The following is a 22,404-nucleotide window of genomic DNA, read 5'->3' as shown; positions in this document are numbered from 1 at the left end:
AGCTGCATTTGTTCACTTCAGTGTTTTGAACTCACCTGCACATGGCGCACGTCGAGCATTGCGTAGGCATGTGAAGGCACCAGACCTGACCGTTCTGCCTCAGCTTCACTCAACTCCCCAGTGGCAAGTGTGACCAGCACATCCCCACGTTGGTGCCGTTCAAGCAACTTGTTGAACAATGCGTCTGCGTCAAAAGGTGCGTCCGCATTTCCATGAAGGCTCACACGCTCGGGGATCCAGCCAGTGAGTGCGTGCAGGTCGATGTTCTGCAACAGGCAAATGTTGCCGTACAAATGTTCAGGGTGGCTCAAAATTAAGCATAGCCCCAAATAAAATGTTGTACAAGAAGGACAGCACAGATGCCAATTTCCAATTGATTTCATTGCCAGAAACTGACACTAATGTAAATTTCAGCACATGTGCGTTCACGCACACACACACACGGGAAAAAAAAAAAAAAGAAACACTAGCCATACAAGGTTCGCAGCCATACGATCAGTGTAAGCACATGGGATCGGCATGTTGCCTTGCCAAAGCTGCCACGCCAGCCAAGCCAAGCCATAGGCCAAAAAGCACAAGCGCATCCAGAATTTGCCCTCTTGGGTTGCTCTTGCCAAGCATTTTACATATTTTTGACCAGAATACATACTGTGCCAAGACAACCAATATTCACTTCACTGTAACTGATAATGTCTTAGATCTTACATATTCTGTCTTGTCATTACTGCAGAATACTCAGTGAAATAAAGCGTGGCCAACCAAATTTTAGATTCACTTCATTCTTTCCGATAGTTCGTTACAGTGTTGATGTTCAACTTGAATAAAAATTGCCTCTAGTTTGCACAACACCGAAGAAAACTACCAATAAAGAGTATCAAAAAACATCAGTACTCACAGAGTTTGAGCCAGGGAAGTCGTAGCCACCCATGACCTTTATGTAAGCCTTCTCTAGCAGTGAGACCCAAAACTCGTTCTTGTTGTTTGAGTACGAGCACAGCATCTCTGAGTTCTTGCCCATTGGCAAGTAATCATCAATGACCACCTGACAGGGGTTGCACCCATGAAAGTTAATTAAAAGAGTAAAATTAATTAATAAGTAAAGGGTGCGAAGAAAATTAAAAAATATATATATTACCTTTCTCGGAACACCATTAATGTTAAGCTTGACAGTGTATTTGCCACAAGGATTGTACACCGGCTGCCCTTGGCGGTTCTGAGGGAAAATTATGCTGAAACAAAGGGAAAAGGCCTAAACACGATGCCACCAAGTGATACACTAAATGCAAATAAATAATGTGGTAATAACAAAAACAATGAAATACAACTGAATAAAAGCAATACAAGCATACAAACAAAAGGCAAAGTTACTCTAGCACTCTCTCGGTTATTTAACATTATACAGTTGACTTCCGCTAATTCAATCCTGACAGGACCGACGAAACTGATCAAGTTATCCAGCGGCTTGAATTAAGCAAGAGGCAGAAAAAAATATGCAAAACACTCCCTGGATTCATTTGGTAGCATTTGCCTGATTATACATAACACACCTCTGAATCAAACGCGCGCTCACTCTCTATGTGTCCAAAGTGGAAAACTAGCATAGAAATTACATTAAAGCTCCTAAACAAAGCAGAAATCAAACATGCACCCGATTTTGTAGTAAGAAAAATGGACAGGCGTCCAATATGTGTTGCAGAATGACAGCCGGTTTCATAAAGCCAACTTAGCCGCAATACATCAGTGTTTACATTAGCATAGGACACCGCAAAGGTGGTTTTGGTTTTGTATCCGATTGCACCGCGCAGGCAATTTACAGACCAATTTTTTTAACAAAAAAAAAAAAAAGAAACAAGAAAGGCAAGCATCATAATTGGGTAAATAGTGTAATAAGACATTGTGGGCCATAGTTATTGCTTGAAGATCTTCCTAGGGCAGGCCAAAAGTGGACGTTTTAGATTGAGGTCACCATAGGGGTCAGGTGCATATGTGCTGACTGGTCCAGTTCGGCAAAGGCCAATTTTAGGATCGAAATAAAGAAAGTTTGGGCCCATAGAAATGCATGGGTGCTGGGAGGGATCTTCGGTTGGGATCGAAAAAAAAGAAAAATCGAATTATCCGGAGTCGACTTAATGGAAGTCTACTATACTACCAGGCAAACATAGAGAATTGTTGCAGAAACTGTTTCTTAATTTGTCCAGCATGAGTTGATCATTAGATTTACTGCCACAAAGAGATACTCCCAGCTGGTACACCTTATCCTAAATGCAGAGAAGCAAAACATTTAAGTGCACATCCAGTAACAGGCGTTATTTTTACAACGAGGCTATATATATTTTTACAACGAGGCTATATATGGCTAGGTGCTCACTAAAAGTGCGTGCATCAACAAGGCATGTAGAAAAAAGTAACGTCGACAAAATTCAATCCACAGTAGCTTTTGTAGGTTCCTTAACATAAGTGTCAAATCCAGTGATGGATGACCAATATGTCAGTCTACCCACCAGTCCACCAATTAAGGTGGATGAAGATGGATTAAGGCTGATTAAGGTGCATTAAGGAGGATTAGGGTTAATTAAGGCAGATTAGGGTGCATTAAGGTGGATTAAGGTCAACTAAGGTGGGTTAAGGTGGATGGAGTAGGATTAGAGTTTATTAGGGTGCATTAAGGTGGATTAACGAGCATTAAGGTTGATAAAAGTGGATGAAAGAGGATTAATGTGGATTAGGGTGTCTTTGTCTTGATGCTTTAATTGCAATTTTGTCATTTTAAAAGAACACATAACAGCTTCGCTGGTCGTCCTTTTTCACAGAGTGGAAGGGCACTAAGTTTTTATTTATTAATGTGAAATGCTCACTAACAATGCAAAGCTGGCAAGTGCACAGTGTAACAGCCCTGACCAAAGCACAGGGATAGCACCACCATTTTTCAGCACAGAAAGCTTAGAGTGCTGACAGATGTGGTTTGAAAACTGGATGGTGGGACAAGCCCACAAATCGTTATGAAAATAAAACTTGGTGCTGATACAGTTGCCAGACTTAGCGATGTGCAGTGGCTAAGAAGCCAGGAGTGGTTTCTCTTATAAAAGAAGTCCTACAACTTTTTTAGTATGCAGCTTCAGTCTGATCTCTTGTCTGATGTTAAGCAAGTGGTATTTTTAAATAAATAAAAAAATTTAAAGGATTAAACACTTTTTTCCAATATGGACTGCACATTGCAGTTTGAGTTCAAACAAATAAAAGTGTATAAATACACTACACTGCCCTTCTAGGTGTACTTGATTCAATGTGCACAAAGTCCTTGACAGATGGTATGGTCACAACAGTTCTCTGCATTTTGATCATAGTTTTGCTATTTGACTTTGCAGCTAAAATCATGACTCATTATGCACACAGTATTCCACAGTTATGTATATAGCTTCATTAATACTAAAACAAATAGTGCAAATGTAACAAGCCGTCAAACTTATAGGAAACACTTGCTAATATTATCTGTTAAGCAAACTTCTAAAACAGAAATGTTGTTGATGAGCCTTGAACGTAAAATTTAATTCACTAACTTCTGAAATATACTAACAAAGTACCCCCTAGCAGTGGTCAAACCTATGCACTAAACATCCCTAAAGAATATCCATGCCCTCACCTTGTAATAATCTTTTTCTTGAACCGCTTTTCATAGAGGCCGCTCACAGCCAATGATGCCACAAATGAGCAGTCCGAAACAACTGTCTGTGGAGAGAACAAAAAACTAAATTAGATGGCCAACAGCAATTTAAAACACAAGCTGGCAAAGGCCAAGTCATGATCAAGAATCATGTTCAAACTTCTAGAGGAAGACACAAGATACATTTGATGGTAACACATTTATATCCAGTGCAATTTCACATTGCCTGTTATGCTGGCTAGATACGAGACCAGATGTAAAGCACCTACTCTAGACTTTCAAGCCATTAGCTTTAATCAAGAGAAAAACCAGAAGAGTCAGTGAATGATCGTACACTGAATGGGTCCAAAACTGAATGTGGATGCAACATACTCAAATCTGTCCACAGGCTTACAGCTAGCCCATTGTGCTCCGTCTCATTAAAAATACACTGTGCAGAAGCTGTAACTGTTCTATTCCCTCTGTGTCCCCATTCTTTTTTTTCTCACCAAGCCATACCCCACCTTGCACATAAAGCTCATTTATTAACATTAAATGGGCAGCCCTACTCTGAAGCTATGAGGTACATAGGGCTGGTACCGATTACAAGTAACAAAAAGGGTAATAAATCGAAATGAGCATAGATGTATAAGAACTCAAACTCCAATCCAGTGAGTCAAGGACATTGTGTGCCGTGCAGCACTCTTGCTTGTGGATAATGAGGAACATCGAATATGGTTAGGACTTGCCAATTATGCAATGTGTTTCTACAACAATATATGGCATACATTATAAGTAGCGATGTAGCATGGCGTCTCTGGAAGACATAGCCGATCACCACCATTGCTGCTCACTTTCTGCAGAAAAATATCTAAATGCACTAGTGATGGCATCACTCTTGCCAATATTTTGGTAGGCTGTCTTTAGTTTACTACTGCACTCCTAAGGATCCAAGTCGCATTATCCTAGCCTACTTCCTTTACCTATTTTACACAAACAGTGCATTCTACTACAGCATGCCCCTCTAACGTGAGCAGTCGTACCTGGCGGATGCTGAAGCAGTCCACCACCTCAATGATCTTGGGGTCGTGTGACAGCTCCTCAAGGCGTGCCCAGTGGCTAAATGAAGCACGCTGCTTGGGTGACAGGGACAGCTTGCCGTCTGGATCACAGAATGGCAGCTTGAAGGCAAAGCGGTCCCGCTTGTCCGTTTCCAGGAAAGGGACGTACTCTCGCCCGTTGATCACAGATGTCTTCCTGGGCCGGGTGCGAGGCTCACAACATGGCACAGCATTGGCACATCACTGTGCACCACCACTCGCATATTATCGAATTCTGCAACCATTCCCATGTTTCTCCTTCTCTTCTAGCATAAAATGCCAGATTTTATAACAACTACTAGGGCAAAATCAATTAAATTCTGTAGCCCTTGTAGTTCCTGCGTAGCAGTAATTTATTGTATCTGATAGAAAAAAAAATGGTGAAGGAAAGGCCACAAGCATAGTCACAGTCTCATTTTTCAATAGAAGGCTGAAATGTCCCACAGCCACGGAAAACTTGTCTTTCTGTATGTAACATGCATGCACTGAGAAGCTTTCTCGCAGCTTGTGTTCTGTTGCACAGATGGTTTGTTCCTCAATTTGACAATTATATCAGAGCATCAGGCACAGCAGAGGAATAAAAGAGTGAATACCAGAATGCTGAAAGACGAATCCAGGTGCAGAGCATTCATGGTGACCATCTTGCAAAGCTGTGCTCAACTACAACACATCATAAATGTTCTTGTGTTGCATCACTTTTTTTAAAAGGAAAAAGCAGGGAATACTCTGGATATTTAGAGGATGGGAAGGAGCACAAAACTTTGTGCTCATTCCCACCACCTGAGCAAGTACAAACTTGCCCAACAATGCACACCGCTAAGATACCCTGGCTGCTCATAAAATTGCTGCTGACGCGTTTACAGTGTTGAGATTTTCCTGTTTATGAGCAGGTAAATTGAATGTACACACTGAGAAACCTGCTGTTGTAGTATTCACTAGTGATTATTATTTCAAACAAAGCAACTACAATGAAACTTTGTTACACTAAACACTACATTAACTAATTTTTCAGATTAGCGAACATTTCGAGAATCCCCTGTTGACTACTTATAGTTTCAATGTGAAAGTATTTCAGTACTGTGAACTTCAGAATAAGGAACTTTTCAGAATAATGATTGTTATTCAGTTTACATGTCATGTTAACAATGCCTCGGTACTACGAATTCATATTCCGAAATTCAAGGATTCTTAGATTTCAGTGCATCCTTCATGGCAGCCAGAGCAGTAGGCTAGCAGACAACACGGTGCAGAAAGCACATGCCATGGCACGTGGGTTCGGAAATCTTGAGAGGGCATGGGAGGAGAAAAACGTGGGAGGCCAGAGTCATAGAGTTTCTCACTATGTTATCTAGAGGGAAATCTGCTGCTGTTGCATTGCTGTATGCATGGGAATGCCGAGATATGGAGGCTTTGGATTAGCATTGATCTATGAGTGCCAGAACACCTTGAAGACGCGCCTGGTTAGCACCGTTCCATCTTTCACAATAGTTAATTTCATACTAAAACAGCATGTAAAGAGCTGTTCTAACATCATTATTACCCAAAAACATGTTTTATTCAATCTAGAGGACTTGCGACTGGATGTACAACTATATGAAACGTAAAAAGTATCAGCGGGCTACTAAAGTTGGAGGACGGATGACAAAGCTTGCGCTTGCTTTGGAACAGTTTGTCATCTGTTCTTGCTTTTCTTCGCTTGATTATGCACTGCAGGTGAGCAAACTTCATTGAAAGATGTAATAGGAGTGAACAAAAATCTTCAATGAAGATTTTATTTTAAGAATGCATTATCTGCGCAGCCATATCCCTGTTTTAGACGAAGCCTCACATAACGCCAGTCAACACAACACAATGCCAGTCAACACAAGCCTCGCATACTCATATACCATCATTCCCATAATGGCACAGCCCTCGTTTGGAAACTCCCGTAAAAGCCATAGTACCAGATTTCCCTCTAGGTAATACTATGAAAAACTCTATGGTGGGGGTGGATTTTTTTTTTTTTTTTTCTGTTTACGAGGCAACCATGCATCAGGTTTTGCGAGCACATGCTCCGCCTAGACAAGTGTCACCTAGCAACTGAGGCGCGTCTCTTCCTTCTTTCCGCACTAGCCTCTTCGTTCTTTTGTGCTTCTTTTTGGAGCTGTTACGCAGGCAGAGAAATGTAACCTCTGTGCTTGTGGGGATGCCACATGGCTTGCCCTTTCCAGACGGTGTCATTTACAACCGCTTGCGTTTTGAAATAGTTCAGGTGTCCGCCTCAAGCAAGACAATTCTGGTGTCCGCGGCAAGGATGTGAGAAAAAAATAGAAAAAGAGCAATGCGCCTTGGAGGTGACACGGACCTCACTACTTATCGGTGGTTTTGTAGGTGTCATTGTTTCTTCTGCGCACGCCACTGTTACTACAGTCGCTGACCGATTTTCTGGACCTTGCGTGGGACCGAAAAATAGTACTGAAAATCAAACAGTCCGAAAAAGTTGTTCACCCCCAAAAACAAAATTTATTAGGCCTGCGAGGCGGCGAAGAGGCAAGACCTCAACGTCCTGGTTTCAATAAAAGTTTGTTCCTCCTCCTCCTAGGCTTAGAGTAGCATAAAAAATCTCTAGTAATGCCCTGCCTCATATTACGCTTGGAGGCGATCATATTTGCTTGGATGCGCGCAAAACTGATGTCTCCGTATACAGCCGGCAAGAGCGTCACCGTGTTGGCAATCTCCGTTGGTGGAGATCGCCATGGAGATCGAAGAAACGAGCCCTGTTACTTTGCACCACTTGGCTCTCGCGAAGGCTTAGGAGGTGGCGCCGAACAGACAAATGCGAAGCCACACAAGCGCACACAAAGATGCGACACGTCTCTGAGACACACCTGCGCTGTGGGCACATCACACACAAAATAGCAACCGAGACTTTAAAAAAGAAAAAAAAACAAAAAAAGAAAAGAAAAAGAGAATTGTAGCAATTTCACCCGAAAGGCAAAGCATAGATTGCGATAGCAAATTAGCAGACAATTATACGAACTAAGGATTGTAGTTTTATCGGGCGTATAAATTTGTAAACATTCACTTACTAACTAAATTAACAAGCATGGTGTCACGCGTGCACAAGTAAACATAAACACATCACGCTCGATGACCGTGGAAACTCGCTGTCAAAACGCTGGGATGATGAGGCACGGCAGCAGCATCGAACGAATTGACCTTCGTGCTGTCTCTCGCTTCAATGTGAACAAAACGTCGAAAGCACAGCGCATACGGAGCTATCGGCACTAGTTGCATTTTGTTCACACTGCAGATCACTTTGAAGATGAGGCCCACACGGGCATGCACTTTTTACACCTCGCAGATCGCTTTCAGGATACGGCACCCACACAGCCGCCACCGGAGTAAAATGCCCGCCACACAGATACGGGGCCCACGCGCCCGCCGTCCCCAGGCATTTTGTCAGCTAAGTAAGAGCGGGTATGGCCTCCGAGATTGGGGAATGACGCACGCTCTCTATTGATACCGTGCGCCTCCCAATCTTGAAGGCTATAGAGCGGACCACTAGAAGCCAAGATTGGCCAAGCCAGTGCAAAATCCAGTATGGCGGCCTCCAAGACCAGAGGCTCTATTCTGGACACGCATGGCGGCTGCACGGCCGCCATTATCCGCCATCTTGGCTGTCTCATTGGCTGTCCAGAGGTCACGTGTTTTGAAATTTGTGCCGGGAAACGGAAGTTTTGCAAAATGCAATTTTGCGTTTTCGTCAGAATGACGAAGCGTGACGTGGAGCTGCAAATTTTATCGACTAATACTTTTGTGTGGTCCTTGGCACCTATATTGCGACTTTAGCGCTTTAAAAAGAAAGTGTACGGTAGCGTGCAGAAGCCCGTGGAATGCATCTGCAATTTCGCAAATATGTGGTGGCATTCCAAGATAGCCGGCATGTCAGTTGTTGATTGGCTGAAAGAATATCCTGTGAAGAGCGTCACAGGAAGGGCCGTTTCGTAAACGTCAATTTGACGTTGCGCGACGTTGCGCTGGGCCGCCATTGCACAGATTTTCTGCCATAATTTCTGGTGCGACGAGCCGCGCGAATTATGGTAATGAGCGGCCATATGCAGTGTCAGTCGAGAGGCATGCGTATCGCCGCATTTTCCCTGTCATTTGGGGCCATGAAAATTTTTTGTTCACAACGCGTGCTCATAGCATTTGCATCGCTCTCGGGTGGTGTTGGCATTTGTGTTTTAAACCATCATTTCTATTAAAACACGTTTATTTGAAATAATATTGGTGGAAACTAGCAAACTTTCTGCGACATTTTGCACTTTTCACTATTGTGTTTGTATTGTAATCAATATTAATGACTTTTCGCGTCATCAAAGGCTATGACAACGGTGACTTTTCAATTTACAAAAAGAAATGTACGCAAGACGGCGCCTTGAAGTTTCCTCTCGCGGTGCGAGTAAGCAGCGAAGTGTACAAGAGATGGCAGTGCCAGCGTTTGCGTCACTCAAGCGGATACCTGTGGCGCGCGCAACGCTATCGATGATATTCGGTCGCTTCTCAGCCAGACGAGTCGGGCTGAGTCACTTGCGGATCACGAGATAGCGATAACGCGGCCTAGAGCGTGCGCTGATCATCACTGGCAGGTCGCGTATATTGTCTCAAGGTAGAAAGCAAGCGCGTGGGCACCAATATACGATGACTCATTCCGTTTCCCGAGGACACCCATCCTAGCTAATGAAGCAGACGACAGCCTGCGCTCATGCAGACGACGGAAGCGAGAAACGATTTTGATCGAATAATCGTACGCTTTGAGCTAGCTGCTTTATTTTCACTGGGGAGGAAAACTGTTTTGCTTTATCAACCACGCTATGTTCAGTGCCTACATTACAGTTTCTTAGGCGAAACGTCAAATTTGCGTCACGTTACGAAAGCAAATCGGGGCTATCGGCGCCATTTTGTAAGCGTCGCGCGTGCGTCACGCTTCGAAGAAAATGGCGGAATGTCCAGAATAGCGGCTCAGGCAGCGTGGCTCAGAACGAGCTATTTATCCCGGAAAATCGAACTTCGGGGCCTAAATTTGTCCGAAAAATCGGTCAAGAAAATGCATTAGCTCTATGGGAACCCTGACAGTGCATTTATGAAGTTCGGAATATCCAAGAAGTCCGAATTTTTGGAGTCCGAAAAATCCATCGGCAACTGTATATGTTACATGGGTGGTGCGTGGCAGCGGAACAGAGGCATTTAGTATAGTGTTCCCTGTTGTCAACGCATCGCCAACACTAAATGCTGTGCAGACATCTGGTAGAGAGGAATCAACGTATTTTGTAAAAATGTCATCATTAATATAGATCACTGAAGATGAAGACTGAATAAAAGTAAATTTTACCACATTCTTTCTTTCTGTGTGCACGTGAATGTGACAAACGGCACCAGAGCCACAGTGATATTATCTGAAGCACAGGAAACTGCGACATTGTCACACCATCTGTGCAAGTTGTGCAAAGCCTGTGTGCCAAATATAAATGGTCATGCCCATGCACTATTTGTAAAGCTTCCTTTAGCATTCGTGCATGCACACTCTGCATTTGCTATTTTAGTGTTTATGTGGGTTTTGCGAATGCTTCACAGGGGCTGTCACTGGTTGGTGGTGCCTAGCCCTCAAACGAGGCTCACCTGAGGACCTCAATCTCATCGCGTGTGTACCCGTCGTTGCCGCTGATGAGCAGCTTGTTCCCTGCATCTCGCACATGCTCCCCGTCAGCTCCGGGGCAACTGAGCGAAGATGACGTGGTGGATGCCTCAGAGCTGAGCCTGGTGGTCAGTGACGTACTGGAGGCCTTGCTGCTGCCATAGGGTGGTGCTCTGGCCCCTTCGAGCATGGGTGCTGACGGGGCAGGCCGAATGATTGTGCTGCCACTGCCGCAACTGCTTGCCAGCTTGGCCTTCAGGCTTTCCGCCCTGCACACGCATAGCGACAATGTCATGTTGCAGTGAAAACAGACAATAACTGATGAGGAACTTCAGGACTGTATGCAATTGGGCCATTTGGTGCACAGCTACATGTGGGTGAAAAGCACAAGGATGGGACACAGCAAGAGGAACAGCACAATGCATTGAAAACAGTGCAAAGATAGGACACAATAAAAACAACAGGTCAATGTGCTGCGCAGTCAAATGTTATGCACCAACAACCGGCCTAAATGCATACCATCTGGAAGCTGCACAGTGGGTTATGAGAGATGCCTTGATTGAGGGCTCAACTTAACCACCTGCAGCTAATGGTAGACTCAACTGACTCCGACCGAGCTTCTTGTTGGCAGTGATTAAGAGCCGTCACAAGACTGGATCCAGAGAAAGACTGACTGTGCTGAAAGTTCAGCTGCTTCCAGAACAATCAGAGGAGCCACCCGACAAGAATTATGTTGGATCTCATTGCACTCCCAGCTTGAAGGTGACAATGCCCACAGGCATTTTGAGCTGAAGTGCAGCGACCTGCATGAAGCACATGAATGTGTGCTGAGCAGTTCATTTTGGTTAGCCGAATGTAAAGCATGCCCCTGAGTGCTCGAAAGTGACCAGTCGAATGCATCGTAAATTTCAGTGCATGAGAATTTTTGTATTCCATCCCCATTGGAACGAGGTCATTATGGATGTAGACCAAGCCCACTGCCTCGTGTTAAGGTCTGAAACAGGACAACACACAAAGTACTTCGAAGCTAACTGTTCAGTCAGAAAATACTCATACTAATAAATAAATAAACCAAATTTGCACACGAAAAGCAAGGGTTTTGCTTCCCCACGGTCTAGGAATTGGATGTACTATCATGCTTAGCCACGCTGTTTCACTTTGTAGCTCATACTGATGATCGCGATAGTATCGTAATGTTACAATCAAAGGATAAGCCACAGTTAACCAACCTCTCAAGTCCTTGAGATGCAATGCTTGTTAGCTTCTCATGAAGGGCCTTGTCATCTGTAGCAGCTCTCTGTCCCAACCAAAGAAGAAAAAAAAAAGAAAGAAGTGCCATAATTGTCATGCACAAATAAACTGCCAAACTACACCAAATTACTTAACATTACAGTTAACTTGTGAAAAGTTATCTGCAGTGAGGTAAACTTAAATGAAATTTTTATAAAAATTCACACTGCCAATATACCAGACGCCACTACAGCATGACATTATAACTGCAACACATTGCCTATTACTGTCTTAAAAACTAATATGACAAAATGAATGCAGCTACCCAGAGTGGTAGATATCACAAACGCTTAGCTCTACACTTTTCACGCAAAATGATATCATAGCAGCTAACAAAAATATTTTTGCTTTTCTGGAGGGAAGTAGAGTCAAACTTCAACAACAAACAAGTTATGTTTTCTACAGCGTCTGTAATGAGCAAATACATTCTCTGTCTAAATGGCCATTTTTTGCCTTTAACTAATCTTCCTATTGTCAGTTTAAAATGTTGTGCATGTAAGCAAGGTGAGGTCAAAATAAACACACAAAACATCTCACATTCTCCTTTTCACTGCTGTATACTGATGAGCACTGAGTTGCATGAGGTGAGGGAAGAGGCACATATAGTGAGCTTTACAGTGGATCTTCCACCGTAAAAATGTGACTGTTTACACTAACTTGCAAGTACTACATTCTTCCATAAAAGCACATTACATCAAAACAAAAATTATGCATGGCTCTGCTATCGCAAACACCAGAGACCAGCGGAGCTGGGGAAAGCCTAGCATGCTTGTGACACTCAGTCAGAAGCATGCTGCAACCCTTCTGACACTCAGCATGCTGCTGCCATAATTTTTGACATATTTCACACTGCAATAAGTTCTTTGGAATTGACCACGGAGAATCCGTCAGACAACAAACTACGCTTCTTAGACTTGGAACTCTCGTTCTCAGATAACCATGTTTGTTGGGGCTATGCTCTTCGGTCGCGCAAGGGTCTCCTTCCCTTTTCCTCTGCACACTTCAAGATTGTGAAGCGCGGTATTGCGAAAGCTTGTATGAAGGCGGCACTTGTAAGGTCTTGTTATCACCAAGTACAGGCTAGCTTTGAATAGCAAGTATCGCGTTTGAAGCTTGCGGGATTCCCTGAAATGCTATTGTCTAGCATAGCCAAAAGCCTCGTCACGGGGTTAAAAAACAAGCTCCCGACAGCAGCCCAGCATGAGGTCGACTCGCCGCAAACGGTTGCAGTTATTCCTTATGTACATAAGGTTGCCCATAACCTCAAAAAAGTGGTCAGGTCAACGTGTCGACAGGTCAATCGCGAGACCAAGACCACAATAAGTTGCAGGAAACATAGGAAGCCTGCATTAAAAAAATTGTGTGAATCCGTTGTTTACAAGATCCTCTTGTCTTGTGGGTGTTTCTATATTGGGCAAACTGGCCGATGCGTTAATGTACGCATGGGCGAGCATGTGAACAAAGTTAAAAAGAAGGCCACTGATAGTCAAATGTCACTGCATTTCATTGAAGGCGGCTGCGAGCCGTTTTTCGGAGATCTGATTTTCTTATCACAGGGTTCGTACACAATATTTGGCTGGAAATTCAAGGACATTTCAAGGATTTCAAGGATGCAAAAAGGCAGAATTCAAGGAGTGTTAGCGTAATTTTATTTCCTCACATGACTTAGGAAAGGAGCCCTATTTTCGCATTAATTTCTCTTTCAAGAGCTGTTATCTCCGCTTCTTTTTCTTTGGCTGTTCGACGGAAACTGTTTGCCTTGACAAGTCAGGTCGTTTTTTGCTTCGGCGTCTTCCGAAAAGCGATCCACTGACTCCTGCAAGCACTTCAGAGTTTTTTGGAGCTTTGTCTTCTTCTCTTGCATGCTCTGTAGCTCTAGCTCGAGTGCTTTTCTCTTCAAGGTTACCTGTTGAGCTACAGCTTGCTTCTTCTGTTCGTCCATGTATAGCGCATACCTATGCCTGGCTTGACGCACTGATGACTTCAGTGCTTTCGACAGTGGAACGTTAAGCAGCCCACCGTGGGTTTTCACGGCCTCGCAGATGACTCGTTGTGAGATATACGAGAGCTCTGCCATATTTTCGACCGCGATCTGCTTGTTTACACTGAAACCTCTTTCTACTGAAGCCTGCCCATGGCTAAGCAAGAGAAGGACCTTCAGTAGTTCCCATAACATCGAGAACGCCGGGTCACGCTTCAAAAGGCGCACGAAGAGAACGTCAAGGCGTTCATGGTCTCTTTCATAGTTTTGCAGTTCATGCCGCTTTTCTTGGCAGAACTGAATGTACTGTGCACACACAATATCTCTCTTGTGCTCAGAAAGAAGCTTACTGTCAATTAAACAGTTATGAACAACTTTCAGCTTCCCAAGGCACATTTCTGTCTTCGCCATCTCTCTGGGGTCGAAACATGACAACCCTCGAACCAGAGGGTACGTACCTAAGAGGACTTCTCTCCATGATTTTCAGGATCATGTTCACAATGAACTTACGACATTCGCCCCTAAATTCAAAAACACACTTGGTACTCGCTTTTCCGCTTTTTAAGATCTTCTCAGCCGCACGTCCAACGTCCACCTTCTCAAGTGACGTGTAATTGGCAGTATCATGAACATCAATTCGCAGCAGTTTCGTGATGCTCGTGGCTTCTGTCAATACCGAGCGCTTCACGAACCTTGCAAGGAGGCTCCTCAAGACAGTTTCAAGCTCTTTTGCTAAAAAAAATGTCTTTGGAGAATCACTCTGAAAAACAGTCAAAAAAGGCTGCACAACCATTGCAACGTTTAGGGAAAAGTTCAGTTTCGCAAGTGCAAGCTGGTCCTTTAGAAAAGCACTGACGTTCTCATACGCTCTACATTTCGGCAAGGGTAGCCTATGGTCGCTCACTGCTTCGGTGTAGCGCCTCAAATGCTCCCACATAGCCAGGGCTCTCTCCAGTACGGGCACGTTCTCGACCCAACGGTGGGGTACGAAAGGAAGTGGAAACAGCTTGGTCCCTGTTTCTTCAACAAAATCTTCACGGCGGGCCGGTGCATCATGGAAGAGTGAGAATAAGCTCGACAGAAAGGTGTCAACTGGTCAGCTTGTCGCATGCATTCCTGCTTTGTAAGCATTATGCACTGTGTGCAAGCCACATGAACCAATATCCAAGCACTGAACTTGAAAGTCATTCTTCATGTGCTGCTGCAACTTGTTGAAAAGACTCCAGTTGACATTCGGGCCGTCCATCGAGAGCTGCACAATCCTGCTCAGGGGAAAGGACGCGAGTGTTTCCGCCAACTTCTGCATAAGGTCGTCCACTGTGCTGTGACTCATGAATGTCGAAGTCAGATATCTGGTTGTCACCTCACAGTTATTCCACAATCTGACGTGAACATCAAGTTGTTTTCTTTGCAGGTATTCATTCAAGGTTTCGTCAAAAAGCACAACAAAATTGTCAGACTTCTCCATCATTTGTTGTACTTGCGAAGTGAAAAATGGGCGCAGACCGTGGCACGCGACGTACGCGCACTTTTTCTCAGAGCAAGTGAAGCTTCTTGCGACCTCGCTATCCGGAAACATCTTTTGGAATAGCTGGGAAATGGATCCACTGGAGCTGTAGGAGTAGTGCGAGGACACAACTTTCATCGTCCACAAAATCTCGGCTTCGATCACGGAATCATGCTTTCTGCAGTCTTCGTCAAGTGTCGCAGCCCGAGAGGAAGTTGCCGTGCTTTCACGCTGACAAACAGCCTCGGACGACAGATTTGCCGCTTGCATGAAACTTGCGACGGATGAGCAGCCCTCACCTGCTGCAGCTTTGGATCGGTGCTTCGCGCCTTTCTGGTGGCTCTTCAAGGCAGATTCCCCCATCGTTGCAATGTCGACCGTCTTCTGACATAATGTGCACATTGCTCGATAAGGATCGCTTGGTTCCAGTCTCACCCAGTGACCATAGTCCGTATGTTGCAGCCACGCAGGCTGAAACTTGCACTTCCCGCCTGGCATCTTGTCAAAGTAAACACACAACGCAAACGCGAACTTCACTGAAATGGCGCGCACGAGGCCGACAAACGGCCCGACTATAGTACCTAAAAGACACTTACTAGTGTGCCGAGAGCGGGTGTCGTGGTAGCACCGAATGTGATGCCTGCCGCCGCCGGCCGCTTGGTGCGCTGCACTTCGAGACTGTGCCGGACCATGCTGAGACATGGGCGGACTTCAGGCAAGACACGACGCGAGTCTCCCCATTTGCCCGGCGATCTGCCTCTTATGTTCTTGTCCCAATCCGCAATACGTTCGGGGTCTGAGGACGCGCTGGGTAATGAGATGAGCCGTTTCTTTCTGCGTCTCTGGGAAATCGCGGTTTCGCGACCTGTTCAAAGTTTCTTTAGACAGACGAGTGCACACATAGATGCAAAAAACTCACTCACAAGAAGAAAAGACTGCAACGAAAGCGGCAGCAAGGCGATGAACTACGCATTGCAATCGACGCGTAGCAATCAACGCATCGCAAACGAACGCGAGTAGAACACCGCAGGATTTGGCATGGTGCCGACAGGCATCGCCGTCTGGTGGCCTGCGGCGGCAGGCATCACTGCCCGCGCCACCGTCCCCCATTGGAGACGCTCGGTGGACGGCACACTAGAGTATATTCTAGGCACTATACGCAAGCCGAGCGAGCGATATGCCTCGCATTGGATTGGATTGGATTTCCAATGCATATTAGTTGCCAGACGACGTAGGAGCTGCGAGATTTAAAACCGAAACTTCCTGATGTTGCCCTTTAGTCAACACAGCTTGTTTTCATGGGCATTCGTAAGCGAAAGGGCCCTAAATATCAGCATGACTTGCGGAGGTACATTGTTAATTTCCTCTAGCGGAACAAATCGCACGGGATTTTCAAGGATTACAAGGAGCTCACGGGTATTCAAGTAGTTTCAAGGGCCCTTGAACTTATACTGTCAATATCAAGGATATTCAAGGATTTCAAGGGGCTGTGCGAACCCTGTTATCAAAGTAACGGGATGAACGAGCTCGTCTAGTGTCAGACGCCTATCACATCCACAGTAGTGGAGAGGCATGTGTAAGCCTACACATGCATGGTTGTGCATATAAGAGGCATGTGTAAGCCTACACAATATCCCTTCTTTCGAAGGAGATATTGTACCTGAGTTGCTAATTTGAAGTTAGATTCTGCACATGCTGATTTCGTTTTTTCTGTCATTTCCTTGTGATAGTGGCTGTCTACTTATGTACAACGACTGCACAAACACATATGGTTGTTAGTCAGCGCCCGTGTCTGTGCTCTCCCTTCGTCCTGTTGTTCAGCGCTGTTTCGTCTTCTCGTAATAAGCTGACTAGGTAAAAACGAGCTGTTGTGCTAGAGGTCCTTTGTTTGAATCCTGCCATCACACAATTTCACTTTTGTTTATTGTTTAAAGCCAACGTCTTTCTCAGCGACTTTACCACCACTTTTCCAAATCGGGTATGTTTTAAACCTCTTTCCTGCAACGATCCCAGAGGCAGAGCACAGCCCCGCCAATAAAATGACATCATTTTCAGGTTTGAGGTCTGTTATTGTTTCGCACCTTTAATATTTAAGTCTGAGAAGATTTAAGATAAATAGCATGCACTGTCAGTGTTTTGTTTCACGACATTTGCTTGTGCGCTGCCATTCTCAAAATACTGAGGATAAATTTTGTCAAGAATGTAAGGCCTCCTATGAGCACCTGCAGTGATAGCATGGTGGGGCTATATAACCCGTATATGCCGCATGTCCTATAGTATGGCATGGCATAAAGCATACACACACCTAAATATATACGGAACCTCACGGCGACGGCAAAAGTTCGCTTGGAGTGTCCATATACTTGCTACTGCAATAAAAAGCTGGCTACAGTATGTGCACTAAAAATTCATGACAATGCTGTTGAATATAAATGGATGTCTAGCTGCACTTTAATAGGATGCTAGTTAAGCAAACACCGACCCTACGGGGATTTTTTTAATTTAACCAATTGCTTCAGAGTCCTTTCAACTCCTCCTTTAGGAGCAACATTAGAAAGCTGCAGCAGGTCTTTATTGATACAGGTTGCACCACTGGTTGTTGTTTTTTCATGACCTGACTGACCTTGCAAAGGCCCTGTAAATAAGTGGGTGACAACAGTGCCAACTATCAGTTTATTGTCCCAGTGGACCTGCAGGTTCCTGAAGTCACCCCCAATGAAGGAGTCAACAGAACTGCAAAATGTCCAGTTTAGAATTTATTAAACCTACTTGGCTGGTGGTTGTTTAATTATGGCACATTCAATTGGTTCCTACCATGCTCCAAATGTTTGCAACAACACGGAGCCCTCTCAAGATTGGAGTCAGAGAAAGCCTGCCCAAACCTAATGCTAAGCCGCTCCAAGAGCAGTCGGAGCAGCCATGTGAAAGGAATTGAGTCACACCTCAATCACACTCCCAGCTCTAACTGGAGAATGCTTCCAAGTGCTTTGAGCTTGAGTGTGGCACTCTGAAAGAATCAGGCAAACATATTTCAAATGCTTGATTTTGACCAGCCGAATGTAAGCAGCACCATTAAAGTTATCAGAAGCAATCAGCCGAACTGTTTACCTTCTAGACTGTAGTAAGTTAGGCTAAATGCTTTGAATTCATTCTGAAGAGCAGCACAACAGAGATGAGGGACAAGTAAAGAAGGTAGGAAATGAACATAGCTATCGCTGCCAGCATTGTTTGTTTGTTTTTTCTTTTGCTGTGCCTCCCCATTCCTGTTTCATGGCGTTTCAATTAGGACAGCTACAGTGCAGTTATGCTACGAGAAAGAGGGCTTGTCTCTGTACTGTACTTGGCCGACAGGGGATGGGGAAGAGGAGTGTCCTTTGGGGCTGCGATGGCGCCCCCACGTGGAACGAAGTGCCCTCACCGCCTGCAGACAGAGCTCAACTGCCAGCGTGTAGAGCTCCAGCGCCTCCTGGTAGTTGTCAGCCTCATCCTCATCCAGCGCTTGTGACAGCAGGAACTTGGCCCTGTCCAGCTGGAGCTGCTGGGCATTGCTCGTGACGGGGATATGCGTGCTTGATGCTGTGGCCACGACACAAGAACAACACCCATTATGAGAAAGACAGCTTAAGAAAAGGCAAAAGCTTTTGTGGAGATGTCAACACCACTGTAGGTAGGTCATGTAAACAGATTACATGTACAGACTAGAGAAAAAAATGTTTTCCCTATTCCATCACGAATGTGGTGCGCACATTCACACTTCTCCACACAGCCTCTTATATGCACACAAGACATGAAGCCTCACTATTACAAAAAGCATAAACACACATTACTGACGCTCCACTATACATATATTAACAGAGACCCAGGCTCCTGAACTTGCAAACACTGTAGAGCCTATCTATAAAACAAACCTTGTGGAAGTGCCCCACCACCTCCTCTTTCAAAAATGTACTACAGTCGAACCCAGGATAAATCGAACCCACATATAATGAATTATTGTGTATAACGAACAGCAGTAAAATCCCCATGAAAATGTTTCTATAACATTTAGATTTTATATATTGAATTACCTGTATAACAAACTTTCTTGTGATCCCCTTCAGATTCGATATATCAGGGTTCGATTGTAGTACTTTCAAAGTTGCCACCGACTAAACACAGTGGCAGCTGGAAGGAGTGGATGACCCTACCGCAAATGGTAAAAAATATATATATATATATATATATATATATATATATATATATACGGTGGCAACATTTTATGCAGAATAAAGAATGTGTTGGGCCAGAAGGGCTGAGCCTACCAAGGAGCCCCAGACAGGGGCATTAGTTTCTATGGGACTAATAAACGTTATTTCTTCCTTTGATTCTACATTCATTACTGTAAGAATATTTGTAATTAAATTAAAATTATTATTAGGGGTTGGAAACATTCATAATTTCAAATATGTTTCAAATTGGAGTGTTAAAAAAATTATATTCAATTTCTCAAAATATTCAGTTTCCTATGTGGCTATCCTAGATGTTTTCATGGTGAATAGAGTTCAACAACAAATGTGGGTTTGAGCATACAAGACCTAATAAAATGGAGGCAAAACTTACTTAGCTTCACAAGTTCCTCAGCACGGTTGAGATATTCATTTGCCTTGTCAGAAATGCAGGCTACCTGTGACCCAGAGAGCATTGCCGACTGCAATGCTTGAGCGGCTTCCTAAAAGGAAAGGAATGGTCAAACACATCCAACAGGGTTCTGGAATGGAGTGAAACAACAACATAGAAGTGTGGATCTCATAACTGCAAAGTGTTTTACAACAAAGAACATATAGAAACACGTTAAATCTACAGTGGCATGGCTATGGTAAGTTATAAAAGAAATGACTGTTTCAGTCACCAGTGACACATTCAGAAGCCTTTGTAACTGATGAAATGTGTGTGGTGTTGCAATTACCAAAGCGTCACAAAAGTTGGTGTGTCATCATACCCGAGTTAAAAGGCAAGATCTTTATATTCCTAGTGATGAAAATATATTAATTCTTTCCTTATCTGGCCCATGGAAGTAGCTCAGTGTGATCGACAGCCTTTCTACACATTGTTAAACATTTCCGTTGGAATCTTTCTACTAGCAACACCTTGCACCTACTGAAATGACGACCGAACTTTAACAATCGGTCGGATTTTACAATTTTTGGCAGATTGGGGAGTCTGGAAAAATAAAAATTCTGCTGAAGGTATTGTCGAAACTAGTCTCCAGTGCTCCTAGCACTTCCTGAATAAAATTATGCAAAATTTAAGCTTTAATCAACTCGGCAACAAAATTTTTAAATGAGAGCAGCAGTGAAGACACAGAAGCTTCTATCGGTTTGTCTAATTTTCCAATTTGACATCTGGGCTGTTTTAACAATGTCTCAAACAATGGTAGGTGCTCATGAGTGCGCATTATTATGATAATTGTGTTTGACTAATATCACGCGCAAATTTACTTTTCCCACTCAGTGTTTCCACAGCATAAGTACAAATTATTACAAGCAATCCTTCCCGTTGTGTGGGATTTCCACTCACAGAAGAACTTAAGAGTCCATTTCAGACTGACCTTCGACTGAAGATTGACTAGCTGTCTAATCTCTTACATTTTGAACACTGCCTGTGCAAGTATCCTTATTCATTACATGTTGTGCAACACTCCACATTACAGCACTGTGAAGGAACTGTACAAAGCACGTGGAGGCTCCTGCGCCAGTTCAATACACACTAGACCAGCTTGACTGCACAGAAAAGCTGATTAAGCACAATAATCAAGCCTGAGGAGGCTTCTTCATGCTTCCCGACCCCACATCCATTGCTTCGCAAGCCTAAACAATGCAGTAAAAAACGAAGCAGGGACCTGCTGCAATGAGTAAAAACAAATGTTCCCAGCACAATAGGAACTTACCCGTTTTCACATTCTTGAAGCTACTGCTTTCCTGCATAGCATCAGCATCACTATATAGAGCTAGTATTGACACCAAAAAATCTGCATAATTTTTTTGCACAGAAAAGTTGGGAACTAGGAGCCAGGCGCATATTTTGTATATTACTTTTTTTTTTTTTTTTACTCTCAGTACTTTTACTAAAACAGCCAAATTGTTACTTTCATTCATCTTCCTTGAGGTGCTTGTTCGAAGTTCACCAATGATCAAGCTATGATTTTATGTATCCCGGTATAAGATGCGACTACTACATCTTGAAATAAAAGGTTAAAACATAAAAGCACCGAAAGTGCGCACATTTCTAGCGATAAAAATAGAGTTAAGCTTTAGTTAAGCTGTAGCTTCATTTAGCCGGCAATAGGCGTCTGAATTTTCAAAATTTTATACCGTTCACCAGGTGCCTAAGCGGTTAGCTGCTCATTCACCAAACCACAGTACACACTGATATCATTTTTCATTACTTATATATTTTTCCAGGCGTCAGTTCTGCGTGCGTTTGTAATTCACAAACCGTTTTCGTTCGCCAAGTGCTGTTCGCCACTGGCCGGGGCCCAGGCGCCTGCGCTAATGATATATACGATATCACGAGTGGCTGGCAGCTAGCTGCTCTTACTATTATAGCGCAATAACTTTTTCGTAGATATGGCCGCTGACACACACTAGCAGAAATACTAAACCGCATCTCACAGACAACGGCATTACGCTGTGTGTGCCTACAACGCGCGGTAACTGATTAGCGCACGAATTTGCTCCCCTACTCGTACGTGAATTCATCGATAGACAATACCGTGGATCAATTTCGTTTCAGCCCACAATTCACTACAGCAAGAAGCGTGCGTTGGGTGTCATGTCAGTTAGGAAGGACTGAAAACACACCCTGTAGTAGTAGGCAGCGGGGCCAGGGTTTCCTTCCAGGTCGAATTTGACAGCCCGAGATGCAAACTCCACGGCATCACGTTCGAACTGAGCTCTGCTGGTTTCGCCCATGACGACTGACTCATGCCAGTGGCTGCCGATGCAGGATTGTGCCTGGAAGAGGTGACAATGACGTCGCCCAAGCTCTGACTTGTCAACGAGCTTTATATATTCTTGTGATGGAAAAAAAGGTGTCACGCAAGTTACAAACCTCGGCACTCCTTCGGTCCCTTCTACTTCACCGTCGGACGCTCCGAGCGAGCGAGCAGCTGGCCAGTTGGATTTGATTGGCTTCGACTTGGCTGCATACGTTTCGTAACATATTCGCGGT

At 44.1% G+C, this 22,404-nt stretch overlaps 1 protein-coding gene across 2 annotated transcripts in view; it reads right to left on the bottom strand.

Annotated features, from left to right (window-relative positions):
* LOC119442727 (calpain-7) overlaps positions 1–22,377 on the bottom strand; it is a 37,492-nt gene extending 15,115 nt beyond the window's left edge. Inside the window, exons 1-11 of one of the 2 annotated variants that reach the window (XM_037707717.2) lie at positions 22,285–22,377; positions 22,035–22,187; positions 19,795–19,903; positions 18,536–18,771; positions 11,647–11,714; positions 10,402–10,686; positions 4,684–4,897; positions 3,641–3,726; positions 1,136–1,229; positions 896–1,042; positions 36–266 (exon numbers count right to left, since the gene is read on the bottom strand). In XM_037707717.2, the coding sequence (XP_037563645.2) occupies positions 36–266; positions 896–1,042; positions 1,136–1,229; positions 3,641–3,726; positions 4,684–4,897; positions 10,402–10,686; positions 11,647–11,714; positions 18,536–18,771; positions 19,795–19,903; positions 22,035–22,145 (1,581 nt within the window). In that variant the 5' untranslated portion in view covers positions 22,146–22,187; positions 22,285–22,377. The remainder of the gene's footprint in view (positions 1–35; positions 267–895; positions 1,043–1,135; positions 1,230–3,640; positions 3,727–4,683; positions 4,898–10,401; positions 10,687–11,646; positions 11,715–18,535; positions 18,772–19,794; positions 19,904–22,034; positions 22,188–22,284) is intronic. The other variant, XM_037707716.2, reaches the window with a different exon arrangement.
* Between the last annotated feature and the right edge of the window lie 27 nt (positions 22,378–22,404).

Source organism: Dermacentor silvarum, chromosome 2 (assembly GCF_013339745.2).
Source record: "Dermacentor silvarum isolate Dsil-2018 chromosome 2, BIME_Dsil_1.4, whole genome shotgun sequence".
NCBI lineage: Eukaryota > Metazoa > Arthropoda > Arachnida > Ixodida > Ixodidae > Dermacentor > Dermacentor silvarum.
The sequence above is the reverse complement of the archived record's forward strand: the minus strand, read 5'-3'. Positions and strand labels throughout refer to the sequence as shown.